We start from the raw sequence: 24,325 nt of genomic DNA on the forward strand, positions 1-24,325 counted from the left end.
TGAAACCCATGGATACGAACCAACCTAGATCATCTCCATACTGGGACATATATGAATACATATTGCAGAAAACATTTTATGTAGAAGTTGGTGAAATAAAAATAAGAAAAGTGAAATATAAGGTGCAATCAATCAATGGGCCAGTTGGTTCTTAAAGCCCTTAATATTGCAAAAATCAGACCTTTTCAATCAATACTGAGATAAGATGGGGGTCAAGTGATGTTCCCACAGCTTTATAGACTGGGTTCAAACCAACCAATTCAGCAAAAAAAATACATCTTTGGGTACCTGAAATGTGTAAATTATAATATTTTTAGAAATGTTATTCTATCAATTATTCACAAATTTCTACAGTAAGATTTTTCATGCTTGTTTCTGTTACAGAGGTGTGTGTGTCCCAACTCCAAGAGGTTACTGATTGAAGGAACAGAAAGTAAACAGACAAGAAGAGTAAGCAAGCAGTGGAGATGGAGAAGCAGTGAGAGACAAGCCACGCGGATAAAAGGCAAAACACTATGAACTCCTTAATCACAGCCCTCTGACACTCACAGATTGAGTGTGCAAGCTTAGCCAGTGGCTCAGAGCAGCTGTATCGACCCGCACTGTTACTTATTAACCCCCACACACAAAAGAGATAACTGGACATGGGCAGACAGGTCACAACAGCAAATGATGAAAAGACAAGTCATTTGAAATGGGTTACTTTATTTATATAAATGTGGAAATAGCATAATTCACTTTACTTACCAGGTCACACACACACATGTGCTTGGAGAGAGGATTAGGAAAAGGCATCTGGCATACTAGTAACTGTCTTGTATAGAAATCAGTCAGTGCCCAATTGATAGATTTCAATGATGATCTCAGAAAGGAAAAGCTAAAATAAGAAAGAAATTATTGTCAAAGTCAGTTGCACAGAAGCCTTTAAGCCTATGTAAAAAAAAATAAATGTTTTTGTCAATTATAAATAGGAAAATAAATAATATACTAGGCTGGCTTCACTTGGTTACAAAATATATTTGAGAGTATATTTAAAAGAAGTACATATTTTCTTTACTGATCCAAGCACTATAGCCTATTGAGTGTCAAGAAAAAAAAATATTATTAATAATATTAAGGTGATTGCCTATTTGATGTTAATCAGTAAAACACTTGATGTGTGCCAAAGGTACTTATAACTCTAAATGACATACTGAAGTATTTGCTCTCCTCTTGTTATAGTTTGTTCCTCACCCTCTGTATATGGGTGATGTCAGAGTTGTGGTGTTGTTGTTTATGATTTTAACTATTGGTCTTGACCTGTGTTTTCCTAGTATGACTAAGATTTGCCAGAAGCTTTGACAAAGGCTCCAGGAAATCCCAGGGCAGTCCAAACAGAGTGCACCCAGTACCTAAGCCTGATAGCTTGGCTGATAACAGCACAGTTATCAGTGACAGGGGAGGCTTGGATCTGTATGTGAATATTGGACCAGCTGCATTGACTGCTGGAGCCCCTGACAGGCCACAGGGGAGGGGCCGGATGAAGAGAGGGGGGGTGATAACCCCTGCAGCCTGGTCATACCTGGAGCGTGGGAGGGCACAGAGTCAACGCCCAACAAGCTTTCAATAGGCCTCATTCACCACGGTCAAGCTAAGGGTTCACACTAGAGCATGGCATTTGGGCAAAGGGTGAGCGCTGGTGTTTAGACAAGCAGATAGTATTATTCGATTGTCCCTATCTGTCACTTTGCACACCTGGTTTTGCCTCTTCTAACAGCTAGGCAGATCTTGCTGGAGTAGAAGTTATTATAGTTGACTTTTCACAGACAAATGCATGGAGTAAAATGCATGTATTTATGAAACTGAGCAACAAAATAACTAGCTAACAAAATACCAAATTGTATACTTTAATTAAATATACTGCTGTTATTATTAACAACTCTAATAAAAAGTACCAAAGAACCAACTTTTACTATTCTTACACAGATCACACAATTGTATTCAAATTCACTTCTTTGGAGTTTTTTTTTGTGTTTTTTTTTTTTTTTGGCTACAAAGTTTACTCAAAAAGAAGCGAAACATGAATATTATCTGGAAGTGGTCTGTTTTATTTCACCTAAACTACCTAATAATTGTTTTAAATTCTAGGTTATGCTTTTGTAGAGATTTATTTTGACAACAATTCATCACATCTATCAGAAAACGCAGTTGTAATATTGATAAGGGCGAGATTAGAGTTGTAAATGTTGTGTTTGCTTGCAGTGAATGAGACAGACTGTCGCCTCTCTTGTGGACTACAATAGTACAGCCGGCCATGGTGCCTTCGTGACACTTTTAGAGCCTGTATTAATCAATCTAGACTAGAGGAAAGAGCCACAAGTTTATAGTGTTTGAGTATCAGCAGTGACTGTGCTGCACCCCCAGAACATACCTCACATGGTTGAGCCCAATTAGATAAATGAGATACAGGTGGGCTGCTCTCTGTGGGTCCAAAAGTGTCCTACTCCCTTGTTTCTATTATCCCTGCACCCAAAGTTTAGTTGATTGTAACCATAACAACACATCTGTTATAAAAGATGGGGGAGAGATTGCCGAGTAAAAAAAGTTTTGTTTGTTCTTTTGTTGACTGTAAGGCTGCATTTAGTAAGTCATGGAAACTACAGGCCCACCTTTGCAACCATACAGGATTGGTAAGTGGATTTTGGGAGTAACAGTATTTTAACAAGCTACAATGTGCATAATATAACATAAAAAATCTGTTTTGTTTCCAGAAACCTTTCTCTTGCAACAACTGTGACAAGAGCTTCTGCACCCGCTCTCAGCTCACCAGACATGAGCTGACACACAGTGGGGAGAAACCACACAAGTAAGTAACTATTCCCTTCAAAAGTATTGTAAATTACATTAACTGTTTGTTTTATTGTAGGTGTGTTGTTGAGGGCTGCTCTGAGGCCTTTGTCACCAATGCCAGCCTCAAGAACCACACATCCAAATTTCACAACCAAGAGAAAAAATATAAAGTGAGGGAAGTTATTGTTGTTTTTTTAAACACTGCTAAATGGTAAAGATTATAACCTTGCGTTTCTACATTGCAGTGTAACCATCAGGGCTGTGAAAAAGACTTTAATAAGAGGAACCAGCTCAGTGCTCATATGTTTGTGCACAGTAAAGCTCTGCCTTTTCAGTAAGTATTATCTTTAAATATGCAAGTTACCTTGCATATTTAAAAAGTTCACCTTTTGACTTCCTTCTCAATCCTATAGTTGCAAAATTTCTGGCTGCACAAAGGAATTTCCCTCTCATGGTAAACTGAAGCATCATGAGAAAATGCATGATGGTAAGTGGCTGAGTGCAACACGAGTCATTTGTGTGTCTCCTGTAACTAGGTCACATTGGTTTGTGTAGGTTATCCTTGTGAGGAGGAAGCGTGCATCTTCAAAGGGAACACATGGACGGAGTACCTGAAGCACAGAAAATCACATAAAGGTAATGTGTTTAATGATGAATTTAATTTAAAATTGGTAAACTGCCTTTGAACGAATCTAAAACTGTTTTTCTCAGTCAAGTTGCCATGTGCGCAGTGCAAAAAGCAGTTTAGTAATGCTTGGTTCTTAAACCTGCACATACGACATGTCCACTCTGGGGAGAAAAGGATGTTTCCCTGTCCAAGAGAAGGATGTGAGAAAAAGTTCAGTCGCTGCTTTCACTTAGAGAGTCATGTCCTGGGGGTCCATGAGGGCCTAAAGGCTTTCACCTGTGCTGCCGCTGGGTGTGGAAAGAGCTTTGCCATGAAGGCAGGTCTTTTGGTTTTAATTTTAACATTGATTCTATGATTAAACTTGACACTTCTAAAATTTGTTAGGAAAGCCTGTGGCGACATGGCATAGTACATGATCCATCAAAAAAGTTGAAGGTATGTATTAAGACACACCCCCTACATTATTCCCACATTAATTCTTCTAATTACAGAAGAAGCTGGGGAATCAAAAGGAAGAAAACAAGCTTGCAGCAAAGTTGGCGAAAACAAATTTAAATGAGTAAAAAAGGGTGATCACACGATTGGCAACATTTTTGTTCCATTATATTTGTTTTGTCATTGGGCTGTCTAATAAAGCCTCCTTTTCCTGCTCTGTGTCTCATAAGTCTATTGCATTACAATACTTAAAAATGATAAAAAAAAAATGACAGGTCAGATCAGTGCTCCTTTTGAGGATTGTTTTATTAACAACACATTCACACATGTATAAAAGTGCAGCTGAGTGAGGAGCTGGTTCATGATGAGGCTTTGGGCAGTGAGATGAGGCTGACATGGTTGGATACAGCACTTGTCTGTGGTACTGCCAGCAGTGCATCCACCTGCAGAGCCCTGGGTCTACACTGCCCAGTGAAATGAGAACAGCACAAACTGAAACTGTTGCACTACCTACTCCCCACAAGAGGAACAAACAACAAACACAGCTAAGTGTGACTGCAGTCTGATGTGGCACAATTTGGATTAAGTCCACCTGGACACGCCGTCCTGTGGCTCTACAACAGTCTTAATGCTTTTGGTCCTGAATTAGGCCCAGCACAGCCAGGTCTTCACCGTGTTCAAAGGGACCAGGCACATGGCCCCAGCTATACCAGGCTGCCTGGCCAGGACACCACTGTAAGGGCCACCCTGCTCCTCTGCTCCTTCAGCATGGGCACCAAGGCAGAGTGACTCATCCCCGCAGTAGACAGGCCATTTACTGCCACAATCATGTCTCCACACCTGTAATAAAGCCACAAAACTGTCACAAGCCTACAGACCATACATTTACATCACTTATAACTGCTAACACATTATTTTTATTAAGTATAACAGTGGTCTTCAATTTAATTGTGTTAATTTTCTGCATCAATATATATATATATGTTAAAATAAACCATTGTGACAGACAAAGCTGTCAGTGATTGTACTTGAGAAGTGGACTGTTATCATTAAAATTTAAACTAATTATTAAAAATGTAAATCTAATGATAAAAATAGTACAAGAAAAATATATATTTTTCTTTTGCTATGGATCAGACCTGGACGACTAAGGGATTACACAGATAATAATATAATATTAAGAGTGATAAATCACTGACTTGAGGCGTCCATCATAGTACGCAGGAGTCCCGAGGACAATGGTTTTGATGAAGAAGGCCTGGTTTCCATGGCTTTCCTCGTATCCCCCGACAATACTGAAGCCCCAGCTCCCAGGGTGACTCCTGCGCAGCACAATCTCATGACTGCTGTGGAGATAACTATGGCAGAGAGGAGTGTATAAATATGCTAAATACCCATGAAAGAATTTATATATATATATATATATATATAGAATGTACCTAGGCAGGCCCAGCCACATAACCCATGAGGGGGACCAGTTGGCGTCAAAGTCGCTGTCATGAGAGTGGGGAAGGAGTTGGTCGTGCTCTTCCACCATACTGACCTCCAACACACGCAGCTGCACCGACGGAGACGCTGCAGATGCCTTCAGAGTCCCCACGGCCTCGCTGTGACTCAGGCAGGTCAGGTCCTGTCCATTGATGCTTAGGAGGACGTCCCCTAAAGAACATTAACAGCATGTTAGATGTCCTGGCTGATAAAAACACAGATTTCTTTCAGTCAAAACACACCTCGTTTGATCCGTCCATCCCGGGATAGGCAGCCATGTGGCTGAACACTGGTGACAAAGATTGGCAGCTCCCCACTCTTACTGCCCCTGCCCCCTGCCACTGTCATGCCAAGTGATTCGTGGGGCTCCTTTTTTACTGTGATGTGTTTCTCTCTACACGAAAGACACTTGGACATGTCCTGATAGTATAAACACATTACAGACAGCTTTTAATTAAAAAAAACAAACTATAAGCTATAATAGCTTTTCCACTTGGTCGGTTGGTGCCCTTACTCTGTGGGTGCTGCTACGGGACAGATGTGAGGGTACAGGACTCGGGGAGGCGCTGTGACTTGGCATGAAGTGTTCAAGGCAGTAGAGGTCTCTGGTAGAGTTTGATTTTGGCGGTGGAGATGGTTTGCTTGGTCGTCCTATAAGCAGATGGACGCGCTCTCCACTTGCCTATAGGTGCATTAGGTCTGATTATATTGAGCATTCATTTAAATTAATTATAAAGGTCAAAAACGGTCAAACCTGAATGATCTGTGCAGCCTGTTCGGGGGTGCCGTGCCGTAGGTCCTGGTCATTGACAGCCAACACTCTGTCGTTGCTCCGCAGTCGACCATCTTTTGCTGCCAGTCCCCCATCCAAAAGGTCCAACACAAACACTCCTGACTCATCGGTCCTCCGCACCAGCTTGATGCCCAGTTGCTCAGAAGAGTCACGCTTATGCAGGGTGATCCTCAGGGTGGTGGGGCTTGACGGGCTGCCCTCAGGGGTGGAGCAGGGGGCCTGAGGGACAGCAGGGGTTGAGGAGGAGGAGGATGGATGGGCTCGTGACACACAGCGACGCTCACGCAGCACAGTCAGCTGCAGGGTGGTGCAAGGTCGAGCAAGAGTAGAGCGGGCAAAACTGTGTGGGACATTACTGATGTCCACATTGTTCACCTAGCAAAAGCAGATAAAATGTGTTTAAATCTATACAGAATATGCCTATTTTATATTGTCATCATCGATCTTCACTATTTGCTTCCAAAAAATTGGGTTGGATTGTGGTATCAATACATTATATAATCCGATGAATCTGCACTGAATTTAAACTGTGATCATATTGCATAGTCAATAATTAGCTAAAAATGTGGCCTTGAACTTTAACAACACAGTCCTCAACGCAACATTACAGCTGATATTTAACAAAACATTTCAATGTGTGTCTATATTTTTAAAAATAAAAGAATGTGTTTTGCTTACAATAAGAAAATATTTGCTCATTCTATGTTATCTTAGATCAACACCGCTTAACTTTCTGGAGTTGGCATATTACCTATATTATTTCATAGAAATAAAAAATTAAACCATACATTCTCCATGGAGATAGATTAGTCAAGTACGAGTCACGTTTGTGGAGAAAGGTAAGGACACATTTTTTCAATGCAATCAAAGGATAAACAAAAAAAGAAGGAAAAAACATACTTTTATTTTAGTGTATATTTTGGCTAAAGGGTTATGGGATGGGACTTTATAGTTACATAATTAATTACCTGTAGAATCTGATCCCCAGCCAGCAGTCTCCCATCTCGCGCAATGACGCCATCTCTATACACTTCCTGGATCACAATGTTGATGAGGGGTGTCTCATTTCCCCCCACGATACTGATGCCCAGCTCCACATATGGGTTTGTGCGGTGCACCTCTATGGCCGTAATCTCCCCTTCAGGAAGAGAGGGCAGCTTCACACAGCCTAAAGCACACAGATTCTATTACACAACTTCATATCTGTATCATTATGGTTGAAAAGACAGATGAAAGACCTTCTTCTGCCGACAGGGGCGGTGATTCGGGACAGTCCCAGCCAGATGAGGTGGAGCTGACGGAGCGGAGGAGATGGATGCAGGGGTTACTAAGGGGCCGCTTCACCCTGGGGACAACGCACTCCAAACCCACCACACCTATTGATGGAGAGAGGCTAAAACAAACTGACAAGCCAAATCTCTCCTTTTTAGTCTTACACTGAACGTATTGACTTACTGTCTTCTTCAGTGCTCTCCTCAAAGGCAGGATTGTCAAGACCAGCGTCTTCAGTCCACACTGGCCCGTTGTTCGAGGCATTACTGGTTCTGGTTGGTGGGGAGGGGCTGCCCTCTCTGATGGTTGTCTGTGGGGACTGTGGCGATCTGGGAGGGCTTGGCACCATTACTTGTTCATCCCCACTTTCACTACGCAGCCCATCCACACTTGTCTGCTGGCACCTTGTCCCAGGACACCTTTTCAACAATTCCGACCAAACAATATATTGTGTTATAAGAATATGTAATACATTCTTAACTTGATTGCATATGTAGTATATCTTGTTAAAAGCAGGGCCATCCTAATATTTGTGAGTTTGTTTGTAGAAGCTTCAGCTCTGCCCCTTAAATAGATTCTTCTCATACAGAAATAGTACAAAAGACTAGACTCAAGGGATCAGTGTGGTCCCACTCACTTAATTGGCTCTTAGTGTTTCACTGGTAGCTCTTAACAGGTTAAATTATCTAACTGATGCCTGCTCTTAGAAGTAGTTAAACAAGACTACTGTTATGGATTGAGTACACCACAACATAAATGTAAAGACTATTCAAAAATTTTATGTCCATTGTTTTAGTTCAGTCACTTCACCATTACCACCTTTGCCTTAGTACCTCTTCTTGCCTTAGTACCTACCTAATCATATCCATAAATAATTTACTTTGATGTGCTGCACTGCCATCAGACTTCACTTTCTTTCCATCTTCATGAGCAGGTTAGAGGAACAGACCACGTGGGTTAATCTTTACTAAAGAATGTCACGCTTGTTCTCAATGACCAAGCAGGATCTACTCCAACCTGTCTTTGCTTTGACTTTGAATCCGACATTCTATTTTCTTTCACATTTTCTTTCTTCTTTTTTTTGATAATTTTCCATATCATGACTGATATGTTGTTTTTATTAACCCCATTTAGAAAATATATGTGAAGTCATATCACCAAAGATCCTGAAGATATTATATCAGCCACCTATAAGATGGGGCTTCTTTTCAAACTGCATACTCATGCCACATTTAAACAGCTTTGGAGCCATATCTTATTAGTCTGAGCTTGTTAACGCATTTTCTTTTACTGAGGTGATAGGTGGTCTCTCATAAGCATCAAAGCACCATTATGTAAAAATCCAGTTATTTACCAAATACCATTATGTTTAACCTATGCAGAAAAAAAAACAATGTTTGACCTAACCAAATGTAAAACTCAATTTATGACTACTTTCTAAATTAATTACTAAATGTAATGTAATAAGGCGCTAAGCACAACAAATGGTCACTAAAGGTAAGAACTCTACAAAGCAAAGGGAAGTTTGCAGAATATAAAGGTTCTAGTGAGAAGCTACAGTAGAGCGCATCACACTGATAAGACTCACCACAGCCCAGGGTTGCCTTTGGCCGTCTCACAGAAAAAATGGTTGAAGAGATCTCTGGTGTTGAAGTTGCTCAGCATGATTACAGAATGAGAACATGCAGCTTTTGGTCAGCTAGCCCATGACTGTGGTAGGGAAACACTAATCCCCATCACATGACCTACAGCTCAATAATCCCTTAAGGGTCTCACAGCACCTGGTCCAAATGGGCCTCAGGACAGATACTCAGGAAGGTATTGGATCTGGTTAACTAGGGAAATGTTTGTACTGCTGGTATAGAAAACACAAATGATGTGAATATGTAAGATTACCTGTGCTCAGTAACATTACGACACTAAGACGACTCTTAGTTATCGGTTATTCAGTGCATTTTTCTCTGGTTACCTGTGTTTCAGATGAGCCTCCAGGTCACATCGTGGCATGCTGAGAGAGCACACTGGGGTCAAAGGGCACGACACAGACAGCTTATCCAGCAGCTTGTGCACCAGGATGCTGGAGCGACGGCAGGCTTGCAGCTGCAGGTGGGCCCTGTCGAGGGGGCAGAAGTCGCGGTCCTGAAGGAAACTGCGGAGGCAGCGGGCACAGAAGGTGTGCCCACAGGGCGTGTCCAGAGGCTGCACCAGTGGCTGCAGGCAGATGTGGCACACCAGGTCATCATCCACCTCCAGACGATAGTTGTACAAGTGGTTCTCACTGCTCCGGTGCAGCTGCCCGCACTCTAAACACATAGAGTCCACCACTGACTCCACTGGCTTGGCAAGAGGCAATTCACAGCCTGGGCTGCCCATCTCTGCTGCTTCAACACAACTTAATCTTGGCACAAAATACTCCAGTAGGGTGGTGGGGCTGGGGTGGGTTACAAAACTGCCCTATCCCATGAGCATCATAAGGGCAATGGATGGCAGAGAGGACGTATGCCCTCCAGAGATGGACTTCACATCTCCCTGCAGGACAAAAGGACAGCATAGGTTAAACAGCTAGAGCCACATTTTAAGCATTTTTATGTAATAATAAATGCTTTGTGAATGTGGATACTTGTGTCTGAATGTGTGTCTTTGAACTAGTGTGTTGAGATTATGTTTTGCCACTCCTGTCCACTAATCTCACAGTATAATCTCTCTTTTGCTCTCGCCTGCAGCAATCTTCCAATTCCACATAGAGGGAATTATCTTGGATTGAGTCACAGATAGGACACAGATCAGATGAAGTAGGATTGGGAAACTAAGAGAGATGAAGATTGACCAAGAAGCTGACATGAACATGGCACAGTTGCCCCTGAAAAGATTTATGAAGATATTAAGGCAAAACAGAATCAAAAGGGCATAATGAGTTCATAATCAGGAGCATAGGGACGTGTAAAAAAGAACTTCATCATAAGAGTGTCTTGAGAATTTATGCTCAGTTTGATCATCTTGTCCATTGTGCTTCACATCAAAAGGCGTTATGATTTCAGTCGATCGGAGCCCTGACGATGCCTTTATCTGACAGCAGAGGGCGTGCCTCAGTCCACAGTGGGCTCTCGTGACTACCTGCCTCTGTTCGGCTCTGCTCTGTCTCCATGACGACCGGAGCCTGTGCTGCTCAGCAGGGCTTGACATTCAGAGTGTAGCCACACAACAGATGCACTTCTCTCGGCAGGATGCTCTGGTCCTCTCTGGTACAGCCTCAAAGCCTTTCAGACAAAGCGAGCCTCCTCCTTCGTTTATTTTTCGCTGCGTCTTTTGTCTGTTTCCTTGGATACCCATCTCTGAGACAACCTGTCTCCTCTGTCTCCTTGACGACCGGACCGGTAGTGACTGAGTCCAGCCTCCTTTTAGGGACGAGCCTCTGTCTGCGTGTGACTGGCTGCTTCTGTCTCTATCCCGCAGCTGGACATGAATTAAACATGAGGATACAAGGCTCCTCTGTTTCTGTAACAAAGCTGTGACATCACCACATCTACCACAGACTGATTCACAAAAGTAAACACTGCATGTACAGCAGTCTTTGTATAGGCCTTTTACACTGCACATATCCAGCAGACATTGGCTTTATTAATGCAGCGTTCCAACTATAATTGCAATGGGAAAATTCAATTTATTTTACACAATGCAGGACAGTGCAGAATATTATTTCATCAACCATAATAGGGTTGTTTAAGTTTAGTATAGAATTATGCTATTGCAATTTCTATACATCATTCATGCCATGAATGATGTATAGAAATATAACCATATAGTCCAATCTAACAACACAAGGCGGCATGCTGCCTATAGGCCTGTGGGAATTGGATTACCTAGAGACATTTATGTTTTGGTCTTATAAATTCTCTAGCGTCCAGAAAGCTGTGTCACATGGCACACTGCACACATGTAGCTTAAGTCTGATTTAATCATTCTACAATTTGGAAAAAAATGCCAATAGCCTATGTGGTTGGGTTTTATAGCTTCATGACATCCAATGACAAATGGCATCCGTGTGCTGTCAGTCCCAAACTGATAATGATGCCAAAGCAGAGTCCCAAATTGCGTTTCTTTGTTTGATTATACTATTTAGCCAGTTTCAACCATTGCTCCATCCTCCGCGCACTGATGTAGCGATAACAGTAACCTATCAGTGCAAAGCTGGAACACAGTGACACTGGCTGCCGCCGTGCTGCTCATCAGCTGTAGGCCTACATACAAGTAGTGTTTTATTATATTACCTGTTCAGACAGCTCCTCTGCACCGTGCACTCCAGCCCCAGAAGGGCACGATTCGCTGCGGGACCTCAATCACGCATTCACCGCAACAGACCGCTCCGCAAACTCGCACGTAAACGCCCCCGTGCCTGTCCAGGCGCAAGTCCCGCCCACGAGTGTCCGTCAATGTTAGTGGGCGGGAGATGTGACTGTCAATCAGGGAAAAAAACGAGCAAGTTCATTAAATGCCTGCCGAATATGGAGGCTAATAAATTAATCATAGATGGCACAGTTCTGCATTAGGTATTCTTTTTAGTATGTAACTGCGTATATGTATATTTAATCTTCAAAAACGGTGTCTATTAATTCCAGGTGTCTCTCAAATATAACAGGCATTGGTTAAGCCAGACCTTGCGTTGGGTCCTTTGTAATGGACCCCGGACAGGAAAGGAAAAGATAAATAAACAATACGGTGGTTTGCACATTTTAGTTCATAATTTTATATGCTATAAACACCGTAGCGTACTCTAAAAACAACGACTACACTATGGCAGAGGACAATGATCTTGAAAAGTAAATAACGCTGTATTTATTTGTATCGGTGTGGTATGTCTGTGCTAGCATAAGCCCACTGTACCTTTTTGGTCGACAGTTTAAAATCTATACTTTGCTGAGGTAAAGTGAACAGTAAAGCAACATTTGATAAAGATAACTAAGGTTAACTGCGAGCGAGCACTACAATGTGACGGTGTACTTTTAACAATTATCATTCAATAGTTTAACTCTTGCGTCATCAGCTCCATAACATGGCTGTATTTGTGCTTTTGTCCATCTAGGCGCGCAATAGAGGAGCTCCTGAGGGAGACGGACCGAGCCAGAGTGAGGGCAGAGACCATGGGCCCCGCGGGATGGTGAGCTACCAAGCATCAAGCATGGGCCACCTGCACTCGGCCTGTACGCCACAGCCTGTACGCCACAGCCTGTACGCCACAGCCTGTACAGCACAGACTGTACAGCACAGACTGTACAGCACAGATTGTACAGCACAGACTGTACAGCACAGACTGTACGCCACAGACTGTACGCCACAGACTGTACAGCACAGACTGTACAGCACAGACTGTACGCCACAGACTGTACGCCACAGCCTGTACGCCACAGCCTGTACGCCACAGCCTGTACGCCACAGCCTGTACAGCACAGACTGTACAGCACAGACTGTACGCCACAGACTGTACGCCACAGACTGTACAGCACAGACTGTACAGCACAGACTGTACGCCACAGACTGTACGCCACAGACTGTACGCCACAGACTGTACGCCACAGACTGTACAGCACAGACTGTACAGTACAGACTGTACAGCACAGACTGTACGCCACAGACTGTACAGCACAGACTGTATGCCACAGACTGTACAGCACAGACTGTACGCCACAGACTGTACAGCACAGACTGTACAGCACAGACTGTACGCCACAGACTATACAGCACAGACTGTACAGCACAGACTGTACGCCACAGACTGTACAGCACAGACTGTACGCCACAGACTGTACAGCACAGACTGTACAGCACAGACTGTACAGCACAGACTGTACGCCACAGACTGTACGCCACAGACTGTACAGCACAGACTGTACGCCACAGACTGTACGCCACAGACTGTACGCCACAGACTGTACGCCACAGCCTGTACGCCACAGCCTGTACGCCACAGCCTGTACGCCACAGACTGTACGCCACAGACTGTACGCCACAGCCTGTACAGCACAGACTGTACAGCACAGACTGTACGCCACAGACTGTACGCCACAGACTGTACAGCACAGACTGTACAGCACAGACTGTACGCCACAGACTGTACGCCACAGACTGTACGCCACAGACTGTACGCCACAGACTGTACAGCACAGACTGTACAGCACAGACTGTACAGTACAGACTGTACAGTACAGACTGTACAGCACAGACTGTACGCCACAGACTGTACAGCACAGACTGTATGCCACAGACTGTACAGCACAGACTGTACGCCACAGACTGTACGCCACAGACTGTACAGCACAGACTGTACAGCACAGACTGTACGCCACAGACTATACAGCACAGACTGTACAGCACAGACTGTACGCCACAGACTGTACAGCACAGACTGTACGCCACAGACTGTACAGCACAGACTGTACGCCACAGACTGTACAGCACAGACTGTACGCCACAGACTGTACAGCACAGACTGTACAGCACAGACTGTACAGCACAGACTGTACAGCACAGACTGTACAGCACAGACTGTACAGCACAGACTGTACAGCACAGACTGTATACAAGCGTGCATTACACGCATATGATCACACGACATTCACTGCTGCATTCATGTTATTTATATAGCCTAATGGAATATTATAAGGCTCACACATGTCATTTGTACAGACCGTTAGGAAAACCCCAAATAATACTGTTTCTCATTCCTAAATGCAACGGAATATTACATCAATTTTGTAGCGTTGTAAACGATAGCTGTAGCTGTTACAATTATTTAAAGGATTCAACAATACTGTGTACTTTGGTATGTTTTGAAGGTTGAAGTGTCCTCTCAAGAGCACAAACAAGCGGTTTCTTCTGAATACACTGCGCTCCACTGGCCTAGAGCGGCGCTCAAACGAATCCAAGTCGGAGTCTACCTACAGAGGGCGCCTCAGGAGTGAGTCCCCTGACCGAAGACGTGACCGCAGTAGATCACCTCCTCACAGGGACGGTGAGAGACACAGGCGTCATAGAGATAAATTCAGTCTTGATGCCAGTTCGATTAAACATTTAAGACGTGAGAAAGACCAGGAAAGACTTGATACAAACACCAGAGAGAGGAAACATGCAAGAGAAAATGGCGGTCATAAAAAACACAGACACAAATGAACATCGGCCACATTCACAAAGCTCTTTACATCAGGAAAAGGACTACCTGACAAGTTTTTACCATGGGTTCTTATCTAGTCATGGCCTTCCTCATTTTTGTTTTAAAATGTCGTTCCTCACCACAAATAAGATGGGTAGCCTGTTGTAAATAGTTTGTTATAAATGATTTTCAAGTGTTTATTATTTAAACAATAATATAAATATATTTCTGTTTGTGGTGGCCCTATTTGTATTGATATTGCATCTTAGTTATACCCTTCTTAATTTGGAGATGGGTCTACCAGGGCTGCAAACCCCGGTAGGGTATAATAAAATTTTATTTGTAACTTCACGAACCATGTTGTTATTTCATTTGCTGTTAGGCTCTAGTTTTTAGGATATAACCTACTTTTACAATCATTTATTTTTTTTATATTCCATTCCATTAAATACATACGCTGTCATTCATTTAAGAGGCATTTTACGCGTGTATCATGCTACATAAATCACGCTTTCTGCGGCAAATAACTTTGGTTAACGGTTTCCTTCCCCTTTGCAACATTGATCAAATGTAAACACCATTAAGCCATAGTACAGGAGGTGATTTGCGTAGAATTGGTTTACTTGAACTTTATTGCATTGCTGAGTGCCCCCATTAAGATATAGGTCTAGTGGAAAGTGCCATAATTGCTTTTCAAGAACTTTGTGCCAATATGAATTCTGGACCAACCGACCAGCGCTGTGAGTAGCCCACCTAGTACCTACATATATGATTCAAAGTAACACATTTGCCCCAACCTTTAAGGCGATTTTTCACCTCTTTTACGCGAGCATGGCGCTTTTTTGTACAACTAATTGGTTTACTGCAAGAGCCGTAGTTTAATGGGGCGAGCGCGACCCACCAGCCGCTAATGGCCAGCAAACATGCAGAGTGCAGCGTGCGATGCGACCCAGCAACTCCATGCTTGTTATCGTCACTGCCTGTCCTGTAAAGACTTGTGTCCACGCCCGCTAAGTGGTGTTAAATGATGCATTTACAGAAGTTTAATGGGTACAATTTAGTTACCAGCCTAAGTGAGAGCACCATAGAGAACATTAAAATGAACTGGGAAAGGTCTGGTGTTCGAGGTGCCCATGAGTTTCCAAGACGACTGTTTCTCCGTGCAGCCAACTCTTATCTCACAGGTCAACAATGTTTGCGCCCATTCATATCGATTTATCAGCTCCGGCACATAAAAGACACATTTAGGAATAGCCTGTTGTCTAGAGTTAAGCTACGTGAGACCTGCTGAAAATTTGGCTGCAGTTCGCCAGATTCCGCCGTGCTTACTTGTCCGTTGTGGCTAAAGTGTTTACCGAGAGGGATTGATTTTAACGCCCTGAAGCCAATGACCTGCGCTTGGGTAGTCACGTGGTACCTGAGTGACACACCTGTGTGAGGCAGCTTGGCCCTTTCAGTTGCCCTAAGAGCCAGGTGTAGTGCAGACGCTCCAGCTCTGTGGCACTGGGTTCAGTCATGCATCGGGAAGATCATTTCTACCCTTCACATGTTTTTAAAGACTCCTGTGTGTACCAGAGGCCCCAAGGGGCTGAATACAACAGCAGCCCACCGCCCTGCCTTTACATGAACAGACATGGACACTCAATGTACACACCTCCGTCTATGGGAGGCTTGGAGCAGGCCAGTCTGCCGACGGGATCCCCTTCTTTCTCCGGACCTCTCCGAGATGAGGCGGCGCCTCAGCTCCACCATCCACAGGTACTCCAACAGCAATCTCAGCAGCCTTCCGCCGCCTTCACAGAACCCATGGACCAATGTAGGTACCAGCTCCCCTTCCCCTGGATGAAGACCACCAAGTCTCATGCACATACCTGGAGGGGCCAATGGGCAGGCAAGTTTATAACCTTTTACTACGTTTTGTGTGTTTATTCATAGGCGGTAGACCTATTTTCCTCATTCCCCATCATGTCACAAATAAAAATAGGCCTAAATAAAAATAATAATAATAATGGCCCTAGGTAATACTAACGCAAGTTTTAAAACTGTAGGCTAATTTTAAGTCCCAAAAAATGTCTAGTCCATCCCTAAAGTGCATCTCTTCTAGGGCCCTACGTAATGGGGGAGACCGAGGAGAACAAGCGCACGCGGACAGCGTACACACGAGCGCAGCTGCTGGAGCTGGAGAAAGAATTCCTCTTTAATCGGTACATCTCGAGGCCTCGGCGCGTGGAACTGGCGCTGACTCTGAGCCTCACAGAGCGCCACATCAAGATCTGGTTTCAGAACCGACGTATGAAATGGAAGAAGGAGGAGGATCGTCGTCGGGCCCGGGGTGCAGATCAGGATTCCTCCATCTCATCCGGAGACCAGACTGGAGGAGCCATCTCCTCCAATGGACCTCAAAGGCCTACTTCCCCGGTCTCACCGGAGGGGCTCACTGTTACCACGGCATAGAGAGAGGGCAAGCAAAGGACATCGGCTACTTATTACAACTCGCCCTACATTTGAATACGCTATGCGCTTTTTAATACACAAACACATTAAATGACATTAAGCCGGGTGTTCATCAAACCAATAGCCACTCAACAGGTTCCTTGTTGCCTGACTTAATCATGGATCAGGCTTTATACATTTTGTCTCGTGTTGCACAACGACATATTAAATTAACACAATCTTCGACGTGAATAGGCTAATTACAACATAATTACAATGACAGCCTACAGCTATATATTTCAGAGTTTATGGAGCATGAGGGCCTGGAGACGCAGGTGGCAGATCTTCTTTACCTCCTCTATCCCGCGCGCTCTCTCCTCCGAGCGATCTTTGCCAACGCGCTCCAGGAGCTGCCGTAAAATTGTGGCCTTGTCATTCATTTTGGCGCAGATGACAAATGGAAACTCAAAGCGCCTTTTGTAGTCTTGGTTGAGTTGAGCCATAAGCGATACTTCATCTGAACTCAAAGCATCGAGTCCGGCTCGTGCCTGCTCCTCGCGAGACTCGGGGGTCAACGTTCCACTCTGAAGGTCCCTTCCTGCAAGGTCTGGGTGGCAACGTAGGATCCCCTCTTTGCCTAGACACAATGGCGTAGTAAGAACATGTCCAAATTAAATATTTTGATAAGTGACTTACCCGAGTCTGGAAGCGCATCTATAAACTCGTAAAAAGCAGTTTCTAAAGCAGGCATGTTGGCAAAAGGGCGCTTTGACCAGACAGCAGCAGTTATTAGAGGACATTTCTCTACTATGTTACCAAAAATGTTCAAAAAATCTTCATAGCCCAGAGCATTTAAAGCGCCGACGTCCATGTTGAAGGATTTAGGCTGTTTGCCTATATTTTTGTAGCCGCTTCGCAAAGACGACGAACTCTGATGTGAACTTACTCAAACAAAACTATGACTTGATACCGGGTTAGAGTCCAAAAACCCTAGCTACTGAGTAAATATTCATTTTGTAGGAAATTTTGAGGCGAAAGGTTTGGATTGCTGTTTAAACCACAGTATGCAAATTTTTAGCGAAAAAAATGGACTAAAATAAAAGCATGTTTTTTCCTTCTTTTTGGTTGTTTATATTGCACTGAAAAACATGCGTACTGTGAGCGGACTTGCATCTCGACAAACAGGACTCTTATTTGGCCCGGAGGACGTCCTCCTGCTTGTCTCTTAGGGCTATAAACATGCATTGTGGCTACTATCTATCTTCATGGAGAATGTTCCGAAGTGTCTATGTGCTCTGTTGTCATGGAATCGTGCAGATGACCTGCCACCTACAAGTTACATACTGCACCTTTAAGAATTTTATTTCCAGATCATCAAAATGGGTACACATATGGGGGTTAAATCAATTTATTTTACATAGCCTTTACAAGCTGCATAGGGCATGGCCCTTATCGAGGAGAGTTGCATTGCGGTATAGGCCTTATGCATTGGAGATTACATGTTATTAATGTGATAATAAAAATACATTTAAAAACATATACATAACTGTGATGAAATAATTACAGGCCTTACAACAACATAAGAACAGTAGCATATCTATAGGACTTCTTCGGCTGTGTCTGTGCTGAACACTTTGCCCTCACTCTCTTCTGCCTTGTAGGATGGACAGTAGTCATTACCTGTAGCAGTTTTGTTTTCTGTCTCTTTGGTCAATGCTGTAATTTCCATGAAAGAGGATGTGTTTTGGTAATCAGTGGAGTTTGAGTCAAGCGTGTTGTGGTAAAGCTGAAGGGAGAATTATAATGTTTTTATTTTGCACATTTCTTAATGTAACCATTATTTTTATTTTGGTGCAAACCTTTTCTTCTATCTCTCTCAACTGGGCAGCCATAACAGATACCAGCTTGGAGAAGGATGGGCGGTTGCATGAATCAAGTTCCCAACATTTGCACATAATGTTGTATCTATACAAGATAACTATAATGTTATTTTTATATTCATGTAATTTGTTAATACAAACACATATTGACTTACACAGATTCGTTGGCATAATATGGACACTCCATTTTAAATCCTCTTTCAATCATTGCATAGAAAGTGTGGTCCACCTTCATACCGGGATATGGAGTAACACCTAATCAAATTAACAGTTGGTCAAAATGATTACTGTTTGCATGTTTCTAAAAGTAAATACAACTATTGTGTGAGTGTACCAAGAGAGAAGATTTCCCACAGCAAAATGCCATAAGCCCAAACATCACTCTTCATGGTATACATTCCTTGGAAAATGCTCTCTGGAGCCATCCATTTCACAGGCAAGCGTACCTAAAACACTCAATTCAAATTATGGTAAAAGTATTTATATAAAATGGGAAGCAGTTAAGACTGTACATACGTTTCCTCGTACAACGTAGTTTGTGTCATTGTCAATATCTCTTGCCAGACCAAAGTCCCCAATTTTTGCCATTCGACCCTTTGTGACCAACACATTTCGAGCTGCCAAATCACGATGAATGCACTGTATTTGAGATAAAAATTTAGTTTTGTTTTAGTGTAGCTTGTTTGCATTTAATTTGTCCCCAAAGTGCTCTTGATAAAAAAATAAAACAATTGACCACACTGATTGTTCTTTTGCATGTGTGTATGTAATGATTTCTATTATTACATTTTTGGAGGAGAGGAATTCCATGCCCTTTGCCACTTGATAGGCAAAGCTCAGCAGGTCATCAAACGTGAGGGCTTGCAGATCCTCATTTGCTACATCTTGGATCTCAAAACTATCTGTGTCTAAGGACACACTTAGGATGGTTAGGACAGAAAAATACGTGTGTTAAAAACTATTAAATACTGTGTTTCAGACCTTCAAAGCAATCCATGTCATCAGCAAAGTTGAGGGTAAGCAAGGCAATATTCTCCTGCCCTCTGGTGGTAGAGCTTTGCATTGGCACATCATTCTCCACTGTTCTTGACATCTCCCTGTAAAATAATCAAAAAAGGTTTTACTTATTACAATTTTTAAATGGATTTGTGTTACATAACACAAAACATCTCCAAAACATCTACAACAAACTAAATTTTAATAGTTAATGCTCTTTGTACATGACTGATTGCCTGGGCTGCAGGTTGTGGTACAGGCTGCTGAAGCGATCCATCACGAATGCGTCAGTCACAGATTTGTGGTAGCGCTGACTGTTGTCCTTCAGGTAATTCAGCAGATCACCGTAACAACAGTACTGGAAAATCAGGTAAATAGGGCCTACAAAAAAAAACAACAACAACAGTTGTATGATGTTTAAAAATGTAACTTTTCTGCTTGTTTCATGGAGGTGTAACTTTTCCTGAAACGTTCCACAGTGTGGCATTACATTAATCTGTCTTGCATTTATTAGATTAAAGATGTTTTTAGTGCTAAACTATTTCTTGAAAAAATCCATTACCACACATCTGACCAATAACTTGTGTCACCTGCATTTCTTCATGGTGACAAGCAGGTGGCACAGCCTTCACTAGAAAAGTTACTTAGTGCACCTTTAAATGAGGAAGATCAATAATTTAAGTGTACCTGTCTCTGTGCAAGCCCCAAGTAAGTTAACAATGTTGGCATGATGACCGATGTGAGTGAGCATTTTCAGTTCGGACATGAGAGCCTCCTTCTCCACTGCCTGGTGTTTCTCTATAGTAATAATCCATTATTTAAAATCTTATTGTAAGTTATAATATGCATTTTACTGCAGAAACTGCTGCTGCTCCTCCTACCTTTGAGCATCTTTACAGCCACCTGTTGTGAGACACCTGGTTTGTTGATGCCATATGCTGTAGCCTGGACCACCATGCCAAAAGCACCAGAACCTAGCTCTTTACCTGCAGCCAATAACAATTAGTTAAATTCTCAGTATATTTCCATCATCTGTATGGCAATGTTGTTTACCTAGTTCTAGATTTTCTCTGGGAAATTCCCATTTTGAATCATATGCAAAATCCTTAAAATTGATGTAGATATAATCATTGTCATTTGGTCCAACCATCTGGATCATTTGAAGCTGAGGTTCATACTTTGGTTTCTGTTGGATACCATGCGACAAAGATTAGCATTTGTTTTTTCACCAACATTTTAAATCATATATAAACACTACCTTCTTTTTGATAAAATAAATCAGAAGAATGGTAACAATAGTCAACACAAACAGTAAAATAATACTGCCTGTTTTCAGAAGTGTATTGCTTTCATCATATGGGTGGCCTGATGAACAAACATAGAAAAAAAAAGTATTATTTGTTGAAATGTAAGCTATATTTCTGAACAGTGATTATAAATTCTTACCAGTAGAGGTAATTTTTTCAAGCTGAAACTGCACGGCTTGAACCTTACATGACTGTCCGACAGAGTTATTGAGACAAAACTTCACATAAAGTCCAGACACTAGCCTTCTACTCAAAGAACTCTTAATTGTCCTCCTACAGGATAATTCCAAATCTGATTTCTTGGTTTGGGCTATTACTTCCCAAGAAGAATCTGCCTCACAGCTGCAACCAGGTGGAAAAAATGGTCCAGTGAAAAACTAATTAGAAAGTTCATGAATATCAATAATATTTACAATGAACATACCTATCATTAGAGCAGGACATCCAATAGTAATCGGCTGGAACAACACTCATGGTTGTTGCAATATATGTATTATTAAAAATGGTAATCTTTAAATCAGGTGTGTCTAGAAATCAAGATTATCACACAGTTATGCATATTACCTATATGTAAGTTAATATGTAATCTTACCAGCAATGCACAACGATATGGACTTAGTTATATTTTTTCCTCCAGCCTCAACATGTAACCTGTACACTCCTGTGTTTATAGGCTCACACAGCGTCACATTCCTGTAACAGTATACATGCTCATTATTTCCATACAAAGCTTATCAGTTCAGTTTGTCACAATAAATATAAAATGTACCTATGCTTTGTAGCCCATGGTTCTGTAGAACATTTGATTTCCCTTTTATCTGGCGTCTCCCATGTGCAGTCTTGAAGAAAGGGGTGGTAGGACAGATTGGCCTGCAAGCACAAACTACTTATGCTTTCTGCTTTTATGATCAAGTGCTCCTCCAGGTCCACCGTTAAACTGCCTTCAGCTGTGGGAATAGGTTTATTGAGAGAATTGAAATTTATAAGAAATCAAAAGTTAATAATTATTTCAGCCTACCCTGAACTGAAACATGAACTGATTTGGTTTGGTTTCCACTTCTGCATGCATATGTTCCACTGTCGTTAATGTTGAGAAATGGTATAGAGAGGTACAACATGCTAGTGTCATAATGTTCATCCTTTAAAATGCATGTCTAAAAAATGTGAAACGGAAATGGTTAAGTAAAACAAAATTTACAATGAAAGGTAAATGAGTATTCTTAATGTTGCAGTACCTTGTTGGTGTGCTCAGGGGAACAGAATGAACTCATAAATGTTTTGTTGTCTTTCTGCCATTCAAAAGTAGCGGTGTAGATGACACTGCACCGCATCAGTAAAGATTGTCCAGGGCTCAGGGTTAAATTAAAAGGGCTGTTTGTTTTTGTAAAATCTATTAAAAAAACAACATAAATGTAATGTCTCACAATTTCTGAAGATACATTTTGTAAATTATATTAACATTAACTGAATTATTTTGTTAATTACCAAAGTCATAGAGCTGGCTGCATTCTCGTCCCACTTTGTTGGAAGCACAACACATTGCTCCCATTTTATAGTAGGCAGTACTAGATATTTTGCTTTCAACACTTCCATCATTTGCAGTTAGATCAACACCAACTTTATTACTGTTAAAAATAAAATATTATTAACCATATAAATATATATATATTGTGTGGACCATTTTATAGAGCTGATCAATAAATTACCTTAACCATTCAAGTGAAGGTTTTGGGAAACCTTCAGTGATGCATTTAAACCATGGTGATGACGTTGAATTGATTTTATTTAAAATCAGCTTTGGTTTTGTCGGACGTTCTGAGGGACAAATACTAATACTTCGCACAAAAAAATCCAACAGAGTTTTAAATTTAAATACAAAGGTTTAGTTGTTACTCACTTGTGACCACATGAAGATGCACTGTCACAGGGGTTGAAGTGCTGTTTGGGGTTTGACACAACACAGTGTACTCCCCAGAGTCTGCCTCAGAAAGTGTCTGGATGTTCAGGATGTGGCTACCATTTCTGAGGAAAAGGAAACGTTACTGCTTAAGTTTTTATGTGACAAAAATGCTCTTTGATTTGACATTTAACTGACAATATAATGATTCCCGTTTGAGTCCACTGGCAGGTGTGCCCATTCTCCACAGAAATGGAGAGAATTTTACCAGCATATATGTTGACATGACCAGAGGCATTTAGAATATCAGCAGCTGTAATACATTCCACCTAGAAAATATATTGAAAGAAAAACATCTTAACTTTTCAATAACAACTTGTGTTTTATCAAAAACATTCTTAAAACATTACAAAGAATTTAAACATAAAGTGAGGCACCTCGTGACTGGGTACACAGTCGGCTGAACTGTTAGAAGAGTACACTCCAGCAGCAAACAGCAGGAGAACACCTTCAAACAAATCCTACTTTATTAATTGTATTATAAATCAGATTTTAAAAGTCCAATGTTTAAGCCTGAACACTAGAGTCTCTCTCTTAGGCCTACTTGATGTTCACCAAGAGCACCATCAAGAAACATAGTTAAATTACATTTGATGTAATTAATTGATAACGTATTATGAATATACAATAAACAATTAATACAACATTATATTATTATGACTTACCGGCAATCATCTCTCAGCTTCTCTAAACTATAGTGACATGTTCACCAACAACTGTGTCTGAAACTATTTGACCAAGATCTGTGCTTTACCTTTTAAAAAGAGGAACCTGTCTATGACGTAGCACCCAAGCGGTTCCATTCTAATTATAAATAATGTTTAGATTTTAATCTCATTTGCACATTGTCTTATCTGTATAAGATGTTTTTAAAATATATATATATATATATTGATTAAACCTAATTTGACTAAAATGTAAAATTAAGAAATTAAGTCCTCTTATCCAAGGGGAACAAAACAGGGCTCCCCTCACTTTTGAGTTGAAGTGGCTGCACTATCCATGGCATCTACTCAAAAGTAGAACAGTGGTTTATTTTAAAACACATTTTCTTAAGCTGATTTATACAATGTACACTAAGATAAACAGTTCACTGTCAATAGTTCCTCATGGTACAACCAATGTTTTGATAAATAGAGGAGTTAAGCAGGACTATCCCTATT

At 41.7% G+C, this 24,325-nt stretch overlaps 6 protein-coding genes across 7 annotated transcripts; 3 read left to right on the forward strand and 3 right to left on the reverse strand.

Moving 5' to 3' along the window:
• Positions 1 to 2,462: 2,462 nt before the first annotated feature.
• On the forward strand, positions 2,463 to 4,107 carry gtf3ab (general transcription factor IIIA, b). Its single transcript, XM_055230007.1, has 9 exons — positions 2,463 to 2,669; positions 2,751 to 2,845; positions 2,906 to 2,999; positions 3,075 to 3,163; positions 3,243 to 3,316; positions 3,385 to 3,465; positions 3,541 to 3,773; positions 3,842 to 3,892; positions 3,952 to 4,107. Exons 1-9 carry the CDS (start codon positions 2,556 to 2,558, stop codon positions 4,018 to 4,020), a joined length of 900 nt encoding a protein of 299 aa, XP_055085982.1. The 5' UTR covers positions 2,463 to 2,555; the 3' UTR covers positions 4,021 to 4,107.
• Positions 4,108 to 4,184: 77 nt separating this feature from the next.
• Positions 4,185 to 11,858, reverse strand: lnx2a (ligand of numb-protein X 2a). 2 transcript variants are annotated; one of them, XM_033986174.2, is made up of 11 exons: positions 11,714 to 11,857; positions 9,415 to 9,974; positions 7,629 to 7,864; positions 7,412 to 7,549; positions 7,142 to 7,341; positions 6,135 to 6,548; positions 5,895 to 6,062; positions 5,623 to 5,800; positions 5,332 to 5,551; positions 5,092 to 5,250; positions 4,185 to 4,732 (listed from the first exon to the last, which is right to left on the reverse strand). In XM_033986174.2, the coding sequence occupies exons 2-11, from the start codon at positions 9,816 to 9,818 to the stop codon at positions 4,597 to 4,599; spliced, it is 2,253 nt and encodes a 750-aa protein (XP_033842065.1). In that variant the 5' UTR covers positions 9,819 to 9,974; positions 11,714 to 11,857; the 3' UTR covers positions 4,185 to 4,596. The 2 variants fall into 2 exon arrangements, with proteins under 2 accessions (XP_033842065.1, XP_055086226.1); XM_055230251.1 differs by having other exon boundaries at positions 4,205 to 4,732; positions 7,130 to 7,341; positions 11,714 to 11,858.
• Positions 11,859 to 12,116: 258 nt separating this feature from the next.
• si:ch211-140b10.6 (protein POLR1D-like) lies at positions 12,117 to 14,939 on the forward strand. The gene is made up of 3 exons (XM_033986207.2): positions 12,117 to 12,262; positions 12,526 to 12,600; positions 14,276 to 14,939. The coding sequence occupies exons 1-3, from the start codon at positions 12,237 to 12,239 to the stop codon at positions 14,607 to 14,609; spliced, it is 435 nt and encodes a 144-aa protein (XP_033842098.1). The 5' UTR covers positions 12,117 to 12,236; the 3' UTR covers positions 14,610 to 14,939.
• Positions 14,940 to 16,028: 1,089 nt separating this feature from the next.
• Positions 16,029 to 17,082, forward strand: pdx1 (pancreatic and duodenal homeobox 1). Its single transcript, XM_033986211.2, has 2 exons — positions 16,029 to 16,480; positions 16,694 to 17,082. Exons 1-2 carry the CDS (start codon positions 16,105 to 16,107, stop codon positions 17,041 to 17,043), a joined length of 726 nt encoding a protein of 241 aa, XP_033842102.1. The 5' UTR covers positions 16,029 to 16,104; the 3' UTR covers positions 17,044 to 17,082.
• On the reverse strand, positions 17,082 to 17,964 carry urad (ureidoimidazoline (2-oxo-4-hydroxy-4-carboxy-5-) decarboxylase). The gene is made up of 2 exons (XM_033986204.2): positions 17,719 to 17,964; positions 17,082 to 17,659 (listed from the first exon to the last, which is right to left on the reverse strand). The coding sequence occupies exons 1-2, from the start codon at positions 17,891 to 17,893 to the stop codon at positions 17,322 to 17,324; spliced, it is 513 nt and encodes a 170-aa protein (XP_033842095.1). The 5' UTR covers positions 17,894 to 17,964; the 3' UTR covers positions 17,082 to 17,321.
• A 436-nt stretch (positions 17,965 to 18,400) lies between these two features.
• Positions 18,401 to 23,886, reverse strand: flt3 (fms related receptor tyrosine kinase 3). The gene is made up of 24 exons (XM_033986170.2): positions 23,828 to 23,886; positions 23,540 to 23,610; positions 23,301 to 23,431; positions 23,103 to 23,227; positions 22,912 to 23,020; positions 22,691 to 22,830; positions 22,441 to 22,595; positions 22,224 to 22,359; positions 21,975 to 22,152; positions 21,798 to 21,898; positions 21,630 to 21,732; positions 21,345 to 21,547; positions 21,157 to 21,263; positions 20,952 to 21,084; positions 20,780 to 20,884; positions 20,586 to 20,696; positions 20,123 to 20,279; positions 19,884 to 19,999; positions 19,689 to 19,810; positions 19,419 to 19,541; positions 19,237 to 19,348; positions 19,058 to 19,157; positions 18,882 to 18,987; positions 18,401 to 18,808 (listed from the first exon to the last, which is right to left on the reverse strand). Exons 1-24 carry the CDS (start codon positions 23,835 to 23,837, stop codon positions 18,620 to 18,622), a joined length of 2,943 nt encoding a protein of 980 aa, XP_033842061.1. The 5' UTR covers positions 23,838 to 23,886; the 3' UTR covers positions 18,401 to 18,619.
• Between the last annotated feature and the right edge of the window lie 439 nt (positions 23,887 to 24,325).

Source organism: Periophthalmus magnuspinnatus, chromosome 20, assembly GCF_009829125.3.
Source record: "Periophthalmus magnuspinnatus isolate fPerMag1 chromosome 20, fPerMag1.2.pri, whole genome shotgun sequence".
Lineage (NCBI taxonomy): Eukaryota > Metazoa > Chordata > Actinopteri > Gobiiformes > Gobiidae > Periophthalmus > Periophthalmus magnuspinnatus.

Excerpts from the sequence above, each read along its gene's own strand:
- urad (XM_033986204.2), bottom strand. The coding sequence starts at position 17,893 with ATGGACGTCGGCGCTTTAAATGCTCTGGGCTATGAAGATTTTTTGAAC. Across the intron at positions 17,660-17,718 it reads AGATGCGCTTCCAGACTCGG|GCAAAGAGGGGATCCTACGT; the intron begins GTAAGTCACTTA and ends CATTGTGTCTAG.
- pdx1 (XM_033986211.2), top strand. The coding sequence starts at position 16,105 with ATGCATCGGGAAGATCATTTCTACCCTTCACATGTTTTTAAAGACTCC. Across the intron at positions 16,481-16,693 it reads CTGGAGGGGCCAATGGGCAG|GGCCCTACGTAATGGGGGAG; the intron begins GCAAGTTTATAA and ends CATCTCTTCTAG.
- gtf3ab (XM_055230007.1), top strand. The coding sequence starts at position 2,556 with ATGGGGGAGAGATTGCCGAGTAAAAAAAGTTTTGTTTGTTCTTTTGTT. Across the intron at positions 3,164-3,242 it reads AGTAAAGCTCTGCCTTTTCA|TTGCAAAATTTCTGGCTGCA; the intron begins GTAAGTATTATC and ends TCAATCCTATAG. Across the intron at positions 3,774-3,841 it reads GAAAGAGCTTTGCCATGAAG|GAAAGCCTGTGGCGACATGG; the intron begins GCAGGTCTTTTG and ends AAAATTTGTTAG.
- lnx2a (XM_055230251.1), bottom strand. The coding sequence starts at position 9,818 with ATGGGCAGCCCAGGCTGTGAATTGCCTCTTGCCAAGCCAGTGGAGTCA. Across the intron at positions 5,552-5,622 it reads GGATGGACGGATCAAACGAG|GGGACGTCCTCCTAAGCATC; the intron begins GTGTGTTTTGAC and ends AATGTTCTTTAG. Across the intron at positions 5,251-5,331 it reads ATGTGGCTGGGCCTGCCTAG|TTATCTCCACAGCAGTCATG; the intron begins GTACATTCTATA and ends TCTCTGCCATAG.
- si:ch211-140b10.6 (XM_033986207.2), top strand. The coding sequence starts at position 12,237 with ATGGCAGAGGACAATGATCTTGAAAA. Across the intron at positions 12,263-12,525 it reads GAGGACAATGATCTTGAAAA|GCGCGCAATAGAGGAGCTCC; the intron begins GTAAATAACGCT and ends TTGTCCATCTAG. Across the intron at positions 12,601-14,275 it reads ACCATGGGCCCCGCGGGATG|GTTGAAGTGTCCTCTCAAGA; the intron begins GTGAGCTACCAA and ends TATGTTTTGAAG.
- flt3 (XM_033986170.2), bottom strand. Across the intron at positions 22,360-22,440 it reads CCCCTGAGCACACCAACAAG|ACATGCATTTTAAAGGATGA; the intron begins GTACTGCAACAT and ends CACATTTTTTAG. Across the intron at positions 20,697-20,779 it reads GGCTGTAAAGATGCTCAAAG|AGAAACACCAGGCAGTGGAG; the intron begins GTAGGAGGAGCA and ends TTATTACTATAG.